This window comes from Vipera ursinii, assembly GCF_947247035.1.
Source record: "Vipera ursinii genome assembly, chromosome: 10".
Taxonomy (NCBI): domain Eukaryota; kingdom Metazoa; phylum Chordata; class Lepidosauria; order Squamata; family Viperidae; genus Vipera; species Vipera ursinii.
This window is the reverse complement of record NC_139520.1, coordinates 4,214,613-4,226,653: the sequence shown is the minus strand read 5'-3', so window position 1 is coordinate 4,226,653 and position 12,041 is coordinate 4,214,613. Positions and strand designations below refer to the sequence as shown.

The window sequence follows — 12,041 nt, the reverse complement described above, 5'->3', positions numbered from 1 at the left end:
CTTCTAATTCCTGGCATTAAAATGCCTTAAAAGTCTGTGTCAATCTTGCATCCTCGATAGGGTTTTGCAGGTCACGGGCTTCTCCGTCCACCCGCCTGCCAGATGTGTGAGCTGACTTCTGCAGCTCCTTACCAGGTCGGTCATTGGTAAGAATTTGGAGAATGGAAACCCACTAAGCCCCTAGGATAGGAAGGCTGGTGTCCCAGGCACTTTTAGTGACTTGCTAGTTTGGCATTTAAGCTGGAGACACTCGATTTGGAAGTAGTTTGACCAGACGTTGGTAGGGATTGCTGATCTGGGTCACCAAGCAGGCTTCAAAACTGCATGAGTTTGTGTAATCCAGCTGTCTAGCCGGGAAACCAACAAATGGCTGTGGGGTTGAAGGGCTTTACCTGAGAGATTAGCTGGGTGAAGAGTCTGCTTCTCCGCAACCCTTCAAAAATAGGAGATTGAGGACACAAATTGCTGTTCGTTGGTTTGGAGATAGGATTGGACACCCAGCCTCCTTTTCATTGTGCTGGAAAGACAAAACAGCTGCAGTTGTGGCTTTACGGAAACAAGAAAAACAAAGCAGATGTGAAAAGGCAGGTCTAGCCATCCCATCAACTGCCATGAATGTAGTTTGCTTTTGAACAAAATACGTATTGTGTTTTGCTTTACAGCTGTTTTAGAATGTAGCTTGTAAACAGTTGGGAGAGGATTTTTATTCTGTAAGGCTAGATGCCAACAAATGGCCAGCTTTTATCTCCGGTCAGCTGCACCGCGAGTCAGATGCCGCGAATGAGGTCAGGCTTGGTTCTTCTTCGGTGTGGTGATTCTTGTCTTTGTTTCTGAACAGCGTCTTTCTTCAGACTGCGAAGATCAGATTCGAGTGATCATTGAGGAATCTGCTCTGGATTACCGGTTAGATCCTCAGTTGCAAATGCACTGCTCAGAAGAGGTGGGAGCTTCTAGAATCAGTCCTCCTTTCCCCCCCAATATGTCGACACGTTCTTATAACTCTTGACCATGTCGTTTAAATAATAGGAGTCATGAACTGGGGTGTAAATCTCTGTGAATCCCTTTATCGTGCTTGCCATCGTTCACAGGAAGTACATTTGTGAATGGAATGAAACGCTGTGGAAAACCAGTTCAGTATCATATACCAGAACTGTCCCGTGGTATTGATCCATCTGGAACTCAGCTTGTTTATTAAATTCCTTTATTTGTGTGGGGCCTTTTTTCCTGATACTAATGGAGTCTGGCTCCCCAATTTGTCTTTCTGCAGTTTAAAATCTCTGTGAAAATAACTCTGCCCTATGCACTTTGGGACACGGTGGCTCAGTGGGTTAGGACGCTGAGCTTGTTGATCAGAAGGTCGGCAGTTTGGCGGGTCGAATCCCGAGTGCCGCGTAACAGAGTGAGCGCCTGTTGCTCATCCCAGCTTCTGCCCACCTAGCAGTTTGAAAGCATGTAAAAATGCAAGTAGAAAAACAGGGACCACTCCGGTGGGAAGGTAACAGCGCTCCATGCGCCTTTGGCGTCTAGTCATGCCGGCCACATGACCACGGAGACGTCCTCGGACAAGCGCTGGCTCTTCGGCTTTGAAATGGAGATGAGCACCAGCCCCTAGAGTCGGAGACGACTAGCACGCACGTGCGGGGGGACCTTTACCTTTACCTTTATGCACTTTGGGGGGAAAAAACAAAACCTAAAAACTGGAATTACTGCCATTTAATACCATTCTACTGCAGAGAAAACGCAACTGCCAGTCGGTATCTTGGGGTGGCCTTGCTGCTGTCTGCTCAGTTTATAGCCTCCGCTTCTCTGTTTTTGGTCAAAAACAAGCATTTGAGTTCTTGGGGTGACTCCTGGAGCAGCCCTCTCTGGAGCACAGCCATCTAGGTCTGCAGGGATTTCCAGGGGTGTTTCTCTCATACTTGCGAGAAAAATCTGAACTTGCGAACACTCCGAGCCATTGAATTGAAAGAGGCCAGTGCAGCAATCGAATCTGACTTCCTGTTCAGTGCCAGAATCCAAAATGCAGGTACTCCTGGTGACCAGTCAATGTTTGAAATTACAGTGGACTTCCCCAGAGCTATTTAAAACCCAGTTTTGAAGATCTGTCACATACACATCCTCACCAGCCCATATTCATGGCCATTTGCTTTCCCTTAATAAGTGCCGCAAAAACACTCATAAAATCGGGCCCACATTAAGACCATCACGATTTGCCACTATGATTCTGGGCTCAGTTATGATCATAAATTTAAGCTTGTAAGATTTGCCACTATGATTCTGGGCTGTTATGATCATAAATTTAAGCTTGTAAAGCATCTCAGATGTATAGCTGTCTGGAGCATGTACAGTGACGGCAAAACTGTTAGGAAGAAGAACTTATTCCCATTCCCTGTCCTGTTTCCCTGGAACAACGCAGAGGTTCTTTTTGCCACATTTCTCAGTTTTTGAGAAGGGCTCTCCGCTAACCTCTCCCACCTTCAGCCTAAGCAGATCCCCTCAGCCGTTTTCCCAGGCCCTTGCAGATCCATGTTGCCTGGCTGTGCGAACCTGTTCCAGCTTCTCCGAATCTTACTAAAAATGTGGCACCCATAATTGGACACAGTACTTGAGGTTGGACTGACGTAGAACATATGGAAAGGATTACTTCCCATATATTTGGAAACTCTGCTTGTATTGATGTAGTCTAAAATCACATTTGCCTCTGTAATAGCCATAGCACATTGCCGAAGACGTTTCAACCTATTATTATCAAGCTGGTATCGTCTTAAATGAATAGCTTCTAAATTTGATCTTAGGCCACATTCCTCAGCTAAAGTTTCTACCCTTAAATATATGGCTGTGAAAGCACAAGAATAAACTTATTTTGAGCACAAATCCACTTGTCATGGGCGACGGGGCAGCATTGTTTCCCCTTTGTTTGCTGCCGTACTTGGAAAACTTGTTCACATGTTCCACGTTTCTGTTCTCTTTTATAAATATTTTGCTAGGTCATCCTGTGAGGGCTACATTCTAACGTGCTTTATCCTTACAGATTTTTACCTTGTGTGCAGAGGAGGCTGCAGCCCAGGAACAGACAGGGCAAGTGGAAGAGTGCCTGAAAGTGAATTTGCTCAAAATTAAAGCAGAGATGTGCAAAAAGGTGAGTGGTCCTCCTGCAGCCTTAATGGACATGCAGATAAAAGCACCGGCTCTCATCTTCAAAGGGAACGGATGCATCTCAAGAGTCAATAAAGAGTCATTTGTCTCTCTTTGGGAGGCATCTGGAATCAGTATTCTGGTCTTTAAGTGGCATCTTTCAGTCAATCAATCAGTGAATCAGAATGGAGCTGGAAGGGACCTTGGAGGTCTTCTAGTCCAACCCCCTGCTCAAGCAAGAGACCCTATGCCATTTCAAACAAGTGACTGTCCAGTCTTTTCTTAAAAATCTCCAGTGAGGAAGCACCCACAACTTCTGGAGGCAAGCTGTTCCACTGCTTAATTGTTCTCACTGTCAGGAAGTTTCTCCTTAGTTCCAGCTTGCTTCTCTCCTTGATTAGTTTCCATACGTTGCTTCTTGTCTTGCCTTCTGGTGCTTTGGAAAATAAGTTGACCCCCTCTTCTTTGTGGCAGCCCCTCAAATACTGGAACAGTGCTATCGTGTGCCCCCAGTCCTTTACGGGTTCCAACTGATTATTTTATTTTGATTTGCATCTCTCCCTAACCTTTATTTCACCTGGAATGGCTCATTTACTCCCCTCTTCCCTCTTCAAGGCATTGTTGAGGTGCAGCCACAGTCGTCCACCCCGACAGTAGCCTTGCAAAGGTTTCATTTCACATTAATTTTAACCACCAGCTAGTGGTACATCCAGAACCCACCTCCCTGGATGAGCACTGTCCGTACTTGTTCTGCGCTTCCCTTCCTCTTCACACTGAAACCCCGAGCCCTTCCGTTTCCATTGGCTCAGGAGCAACTTGGGTTCATATCTGATCCTGATCCTTGTGACTTTCTGCTTTGCAGGAGGTGCTGAACATGCTGAAGGAAAGTAAGGCTGATATTTTTGTGGACCCCGTCCTCCACACAGCCTGTGCGCTTGACATCAAGCACCACTGCGCCGCCATCACTCCAGGAAGAGGCCGACGTAAGTTTTGCATTAACTGGTCAGTCTGGAGTGCTGAAGACCAGAAGGCTGTTTCCTGCCACAAAGTCACTTCACTCTAGATTGTGGCTGCTTACAAATCTGGATGCTTCACGCTATGAATACGCTAGAGATGAAGAGATATTGGGGAGGACACAGGCATTTGTTTTTACCTGCTTCTCAATTGGGGTGGGGGGGGGAGTTTCAAATTGCAAATATCTTTTTTCCCCCAGCCTATCTATAAAATGTTCTTGGTTTTGGTGATGGTGATGAAGGAGAAAGAAGTTGGTTGGGGGGATACTTGCATCATGCACTAAGGCAGGGGTAGGGCCACCTTGGCTCTTTTATGACTTATGGACTTCAACTCCCAGAATTCCTGAGCCAGCTATGCTGAGGGGAAAGGGAGAGTTTCCAAGCTCAGCCATGCTGGCTCAGGAATTCTGGGAGTTGAAGTCCACGAGTCATGAAGGGGCCATAGTTCCCCATGCTGGCTCAGGAATTCTGGGAGTTGAAGTCCACGAGTCATAAAAGAGCCAAGGTTGCCTATCCCTGCACTAAGGGGAGCCTCCTTCCTGGGGATTCTGCCCTGTTCATGGCTTGCAATGTGGCAGGGGCTTCCCTGACCCCTTCAAGGGAGCCTGATTTTTGTGACAGCCTTTCCTTCATTCTGCAGAGATGTCCTGCCTCATGGAAGCCCTGGAAGACAAGCGGGTCCGGTTACAGCCAGAGTGCAAAAAACGCCTTAATGACCGGATTGAGATGTGGAGCTTTGCTGCAAAGGTGAGGGAGGTGCCACTTGCGTCTTTCTGTCTTAAATGTGAATAGAAGAGTCATTTGCATGACTGGAAGTGAAGGGGAGGTAAAACAGATCCTGGGAAATGTGTCCTTGCAGGTAGGTTGGGACTCATCCCTATCCAGGTCGTCCTTGACTTAACGATCACAGTTAGGATCAGAATTTCCATTACCAGGCAAGGCAATTGTCAAATGAGTTGTGTCTGATTTTACAATCTTTTTTGCCACATTTGTTGAGCAAATCCCTAGCATAGTTTTATTGAAACAGTCTATTGTTTGACTCTTGCCTTGGCAGCCCAATTTCATCTCTCTTGTTTGGGTTGGTTTGTCTTTCCCTGGGTTTGGTAGCTGACCGGTCCTTTCCCTCTTGCCAGGTGGCCCCCGCAGAAGGCTTTTCGGACCTCGCCATGCAAGTGGTGACGTCTCCATCCAAGAACTACATCCTGTCGGTGATCAGTGCAGGCATCTGTGTCCTATTCCTGATTGGCCTGATGTGCGGGCGTATCACTAAGCGAGTGACACGAGAGCTGAAGGACAGGTAGAGACAACTTTGCTCGTCGGAGGGAAGGAGGAAGGCCTGCCCAATTTGTACAGTCTTCTCTGTATAGTCTCCCTCCCCACCTCGCTCTCCTTCAGACAATACAAGCCAATTAGAACAGCGGCGGTGGCGGCGGCTCGTGTCGGCTGGGTCTCCCATCTTGTCCAGCAGCTTTGTTACCCCATCATTAGCCACGGTTGTTTGCCTGCCTGTAGACAAAGCTCTTTCTTTTCTTTTTCTTCCTTTTTTCCTCATACCGTTGAACTACCTTCTTCACACGCTCCAAACCAGACTGACAAACTTGCAGCCCTGGAGGTTTTTAAAGTCGACCTTTTAAAGATTCCATTCTTGGCATAATTTGGGCAGTGTGTCTCGGTGAGGGAATATTTGCGCTCTGAGGTTAGGCAGGACTTGAAAGGATGGGACGTTACCCGCCGCTCACAACCGACCCCGGTTTGGAAATCCAGTTGGCCAATGAACCAGCCTCTTCAGCTCATAATCTTGTCAGCCAAATGGTCTCAGAGGATATCATCTCCACCCGTCTCCCCTTTTGTGTCACCAGGTTCTGTTTGTGTGCATTTTTCCTTTCCTTTCCTCTCCTTGCCGGTTTGTTCCTCAGTTTCTGCCAAAAAGGCAGAGCCGTTCATTTTCTCCCTTGTCTTTGGGATTAATAAAATATCGACCACAAGAAAAAAAGTCCAGTGGTTTTATAGGTTCCCCTCGCAAAGCCACACCCCACCCCAGCGGAAGCTGTTAGGTGAAGGCAGGTGGAGGTGCGAAGCTGCGTAGCAAGTAAGACACCTCGGAAAGTTACCCAGGTGGTTTTGGGGCCCCCGAAAGAGGAGGGCCGTTGCTGGGGTGAGCGTTAGCAGGTGACCCCCTTGCCCGATGTGCAGGTCCGGCATTCATCGCAAGGGGGGGGGAGGGCTTCATGCTCTCAGAGAATCAAGCGGAAGAGATTGTCAGGCTTGAGAAGTAGGCAAAGAACCCCTGGCCTCCGTCCCTGAGCAAGAATGGGGTGGTGGGGACTCTCTTCTCTCTCGTTTGACAGGCAGTGGTAATTTTTCTGAAGCAGCACTACGAATAGCCCTCCTGGTCTGAACCTGGATGCTACCCTTGACCCAACTGGGGAGCTCTCTCGTTGGCACCTGGGACAGTCTTTTAACCTGTTGGCCACAGGTCTGCCTGCGTATGCTGGGGCTGAATCGTGCATTTGGGTGTTCTGGAACAGTGCAAAGCTTCATTGCTCACCCCTCTCCATTTTCCCTGGCACGTTCTAGCTCGTACAAGGATTGCACTCGCTAGGCAGATTATTTTTTTTTACCTTTCTAGATATTTTTTTTTGCCTTTAACTTCTGGAAAGTAGAGGGTGTTTCTGTCAAGGGACCAGGCGATCAGAGCGTTTGGACAAGCTGTCGCTCGTAACAGTACTGTGAATATTTTCTGCTGCTCTGAAGCGTCGGTGAACGGTGTTTCTACCAAGTTAACTTTAGGAGACTTCATACTGGAAAATGAGCAATGTGGTATCTGGTTTTGTTTCCCTTTGGTGGGGTTTTATTTTTTTAAATGACTACTGATTCTTTCTTCTTGGATCACTGTTCTTTTTGGGTTCCCCCTGGATCTTCTAGAATGGGTGGGGAACGGTGGCCCTTTTATGACTTTGTGGACTTCCAACTCCCGGAATGGCTGGCTCAGGAATTCCGGGAGTTGAAGTCCACAAGTCACCAAAGGGCCGTCGTTCCCCACCCGTTCCAGAAGGTGGGACTGGTAAAAGGCCCATGATACAAGAACCCAGTGGCTTTCTCCTCTGCAGGATCTAAAAGCAACTCCAGTATTTTGTCTGACAGTGGTTTACTTGAAGCAGGAATCGGGATCCTTTCCCCTAGACCAGGGGTAGGCAACCTCGGCTCTTTTATGAATCATGGACTTCAACTCCCAGAATTCCTGAGCCAGCCAAGCTGGCTCAGGAATTCTGGGAATTGAAGTCCATGAGTCATAAAAGAGCCGAGGTTGCCTACCCCTGCCCTAGACACATTAGCCACGATCTTTGAGATTGGTGATCCTGGCGCAAAACTGGATATGCGAGAGGCCAGAATTGGGAAACGCAGAAGGGGAGAAGGCAATAGGACGTTCAAGCTCTGTAGAGAGGCTGGCTGTGGATTATGGACTACAGAGCACTTAAAACATTGAGGTTAAAATTGATTTGTGCTTAGAGTGTAAGCCGCCCTGAGTCTTCGGAGAAGGGCGGGTTATAAGTGGGATTAAAATAAAAATAAATAAATAAACCATTGATAGCAAGCAAGGAAGAGTCCCAGCCAAGTTAGTTTCATTCAGAATTGTACAATTGGGCAAGAGGCCAGCAAGATACCCGGGTTGGCCTTGGCCGTCTTGCCGCATTTGCTGATGAAGGTGAAAGTCCCTGTATGCCCCCCGCTCTCCGTCATTTTAGTTACTATGTCTTAGAAAATTACACAACGCCCACATATTTTGTGTGCGTGTGGTGGTTCCCCTCAGCTAGCTGTAGTGGCCTTTTCTTGCATTTTCACTGTTTAGGCAGTTGAGGATAACGAACGGTGCTTCTGCAGAGGGGAGCAAAAAGAGGGCTCAGAAGCTGTGGGACCGAAATAGTTTGCCCAGTCCGCCCCACGGCTTAAGAGGCCGCTGCTCTGGAGAGCGGGTGGCCAGCCTCCGGTGTTGCTGCGGTCCCCATTGGTCCCTTCCCAGCCCTTTCTGCAGCGAGGCTCCCCGGCTGCCTCTTCCCCTTCACGTTTCAACCTCAGGAACCGGTCGGTATAGAGGGGAGGGTATCGGGCTTCGTTTCCACTCAGGCTGGGCCACACCGGATTAATTCTGCTGCTTGAGGAAGGCGGAGAAGCCAGTAGTATTAAGTTTTGCCAGGCTACAGTTTTCGACTGTTTTTAAAAATCCCCCTTAGTAGCTGGGAGCCAGAAGATTCCCCCCCATCTGCTACTTCCACATGGAGTTGTGGCGCGTGCTTTGCAACTGTTTGCAGAAGGTGACAGGTTGGGGAGCTGAGGGCTCCTCTGCCTGGGCTTGGTGAGGATGCCGGGTCCTGCAACATTATCTTGAGACGGGTGTATTCAGCCTTTTTTTCCTCTGCTGCCCTTCAGAAAGAGAGCTGAAACTGGACGAAGCGGCGTCGGACAGGCTGCTCACCTCGTCTCAGTGAGACAAAATTAAGGCACCGCAAAGAGCATCACGTGGGCCCACGCTAGAAGGCTGAGGGAGGTTAGAAGGCCTTACCCTCTGCAAAGGGGGGGGGGGATATACAGTGAACCTAACTGCGTTTCGGACCAAGCATTATTTATTTGTGAGGAAACTGCCACCCTTTTGAGCCGGCAGTGACTGGCTAGAGTTGGGCAGTTTGTAGGACTTGCATTAAAGTTTCCTCTGCCTCAGATTTGCAGCGCGGCCCACTCTGTGGTGCCACAGCTGGTGAAAAGGTATCCGGAGTTTTCTGAATTGGCACCAAGAAGCATTTTCCCTGCAAGGTAGTCCAGAGCCAACTTAATATTTGATGCTCTTAATTTTGACTTTTTTAAATTGCAGATCCATATATTGGATTTGAAACAAACACACACGCACTGAACAACTTGGAATGGCATAGCAAGGTTATGTTCAGTGCTCTTCTTGCAGCTTTGAAAAGCAGCCATTGGAGAGATGGTAGAGGATTAAAAAAACAAAACAAAAAAAACAACAGCAAATGTTGGCTGATCTTGGTTCTTTTTAAATGTAATATTAAGATTTTTTTTGTAAATTGTTTTTTTTCTTATCTATGTACAAATTCTTGGCCATTCTTTGTTTTTACATGTTCATGCTGTGTAATTTTGAATTGTTAACTGAAATACTGAACATAATGTGCATTTTTCTGTACAGATGAAATGGGAGAATTTAATAAAAAAGAGTCTGCAGGTTTTATGGTTTATGCTGTTTTCCTCTGCTGCTTTTCAAGTAATGACCTATCTTGAGTAGTGCTAATTTTCAAGGTTACTTAATGGTGATTATTGGCTGTCTCAGAACTTTGCCCTTAGCACTTTTGAATTTCTGAAGGACCCCCGATCCTCCTTTTACTGACAAACCAGGGGGACCAGTTCTGTTACAGATGCCCCAGACCAGGGGTAGGCAAACTTGGCTCTTTTATGACTCGTGGACTTCAATTCCTGTCTCAGGAATTCTGTGAGTTGAAGTCCAGGAGTCATAAAAGAGCCAAGGTTGCCCACCCCTGGCCTAGGTCACTTTATGACTTGTGGACTTCAACTCCCAGAATTCCTGAGCCAGCCATGCTAAGAGGAAAGGGAGAGGTTTCCAAGCTGAGCCATGCTGGCTCAGGAATTCTGGGAGTTGAAGTCCAGGAGTCATAAGAGCCAAGGTTACTACAGAAAAGAGGTTTAGTTTGGGCTGCTGATGGCAACCTGGATGAGTCCCTGCAGTCCTTCCTAGGGCTGAGAGAAGGACCAGGCAAGTCCCCCAGGCTGGCTTTGGGCTTAAAGCAGGCCTAGAATCTGGTCCCCCCCTGTTCCTGGTGCAGCAGCTTGCCCAGTAACCCAAACTGCCTCTCTCCTGCTCCTCTGGATTTCCAACATGCTTGGGAATGTCAAGCAAAAAAGGGTCAGCTGCCACCTTATGCTTGCTTATTTTTCACTAGCATGCGGTGACAACCTGCTGTGAACTCGGGGGAGGGTGGATGGGAGGGGTGATGCTTGGGGGAACCCGGAAGTAACTGCTGTATCTCCCTGAGATGCTGCTTCAAGGTCACCTGAAATGGGAGAAGAACACACCTGCATACCAACCTACACCTGTTCTGAACATATCCGGCCTGAACCTGATTGGTCAGCAATGGGCAGCAGTTAAGGGAGGGAAAAGTTGAACTTAGGGATTTTGCCATGGGACTCTCAGTTCTGGCTATGCACTCCTGCAGTGCACTGGACTTCTAATAGAACTATACCTTTCTCAACAAATGGAGCCAAGGATCGTCCCCCCCTCCTTTTAATATAATATAATATAAGAAAGCCCCCATATTAGAAAAGAAATCTCTTTCCCCCCACCCCCCAAGAGAAAAAGCTTCCCTGAAGTAAAACCATTCAAGTGGCTGGCCATTCACCAAGACCAGGGGTAGACAATCTTGGCTCTTTTGTAACTAACTCATGGACTTCAACTCCCAGAATTCCTGTTCCAGCCACCCCTGACCAAGACAAACTATTCCGTCCATAAACAAAACGCCTTCAGCTACAACCTCCACAGAAGGCTGGAACTGATCAGATTGAAAAGCAGAGACAAAAGAGACCTAAAATCTACATTTTCTACCCAGCTCCTAGGACAGGGCACAACTGAGCCTTGGTGGAGCAGTGGGCTAATGCCTCCTTAAGTAACACCAGCTGCCTGCAATTAGTGCAGGTTCGAGTCCCACCAGCTCAAGGTTGACTCAGCCTTCCATCCTTCCCAGGTAGGTAAAATGAGGACCTAGATTGTTGGGGGCAATTAAGCTGACTTTGTAATAATGCCGCTTGGGGTGTGTGTGAAAGCCCTAATAAGTACATAGAATGAAGGCTATTGCTAAGCACATTGTTTTGTGCTTTAGATTGTAAGCCGCCCTGAGTCTTCAGAGAATGGGATTAAAATAAATAAAAATAAATAAAACTTCCCAGGCAAAATAATTAGAATACTCAAAAGGGCACACTCAAGCACAGATTAAAAGTACACTTCACAATCAACCTGGGCATCTCAAACACAAAGCCCCAAAGAATGTATAAGATGGCGGCGCCTGGAATGGCTGCGGCTGCATTGGCTTTTGAAGGCAAATAGTTTTGGGAGGGATAGTAAGGGCTATAGGCCACATGATCAGGAAATTTTAATGTGTTTGAGCAACATGGTGGAACTAAGGTAACATACGACATACGACCGACAATCTTTGCTGGCCTGGCGAGTTTCTAGTTGTTTTGGAACTGTTGGTGAGACTGTTAAAAGTCGTTGGCGCTGTTTGAATTTGTTCTACCAGCAGCAAGATCTGACTGCTGGCCCAGTGATGGATTCTACTGCAAATCAGGGCTGTTTCCAGAGGAGGCGGAGAGGACCTGGAGCTTATGGAGCGAAGGAACTGGATGAGGCTGTCGGCAGGCCCAGAGGAAGAGAGAGAGGCTTTTGGAGGAGTTGGTGGCGGCGGCAGCAGCGTGCTCCAGGGGCGAAAAGAAGCAAGGCCTCTTTAAGGAAAGGGTGGAAGAGTCAGCATCAGAAAAAGGAAAGAAGGCGAGGTTGTCACAATACAAGCTAACTTGAGGGCTAATCCACATGGAGCCCCATTTCCATCTGTCCTGTGTGTCATCGTTCACTCCCTAGAGACTAAAGTGGACAATGTGAAATTTGAGCGGGCCCCGAACAAGGAGTATATATCGGAGGTGGTGACCCTTTGAGAGCTGTATGCAACGAAATTTCATTTTGATGTATGCCGATTGGTGTACACTCAAAGTGACAATAAAGTTATAAAAAAGCCCACCTACTCTCGACCCCATTTTGTCAGCCACCCCAAAAAACATGTGGCTGTCCTGTATCCCAAAGGTGCTTTTTTCAGGAGGCAACTG

General features: G+C 47.6%; 1 protein-coding gene across 2 annotated transcripts in view; it reads left to right on the top strand.

Annotated features, from left to right (window-relative positions):
* Window positions 1–7,320, top strand: part of GLG1 (golgi glycoprotein 1) — an 83,965-nt gene extending 76,645 nt beyond the window's left edge. Inside the window, exons 22-27 of one of the 2 annotated variants that reach the window (XM_083370657.1) lie at window positions 839–940; window positions 3,032–3,139; window positions 3,998–4,118; window positions 4,789–4,895; window positions 5,282–5,445; window positions 5,737–7,320. In XM_083370657.1, coding sequence (XP_083226783.1) covers window positions 839–940; window positions 3,032–3,139; window positions 3,998–4,118; window positions 4,789–4,895; window positions 5,282–5,445; window positions 5,737–5,782 — 648 coding nt within the window. In that variant the 3' untranslated portion in view covers window positions 5,783–7,320. Of the gene's footprint in view, window positions 1–838; window positions 941–3,031; window positions 3,140–3,997; window positions 4,119–4,788; window positions 4,896–5,281 lie in introns of both variants that reach the window. The other variant, XM_083370658.1, reaches the window with a different exon arrangement.
* The last annotated feature ends 4,721 nt before the right edge of the window (window positions 7,321–12,041 follow it).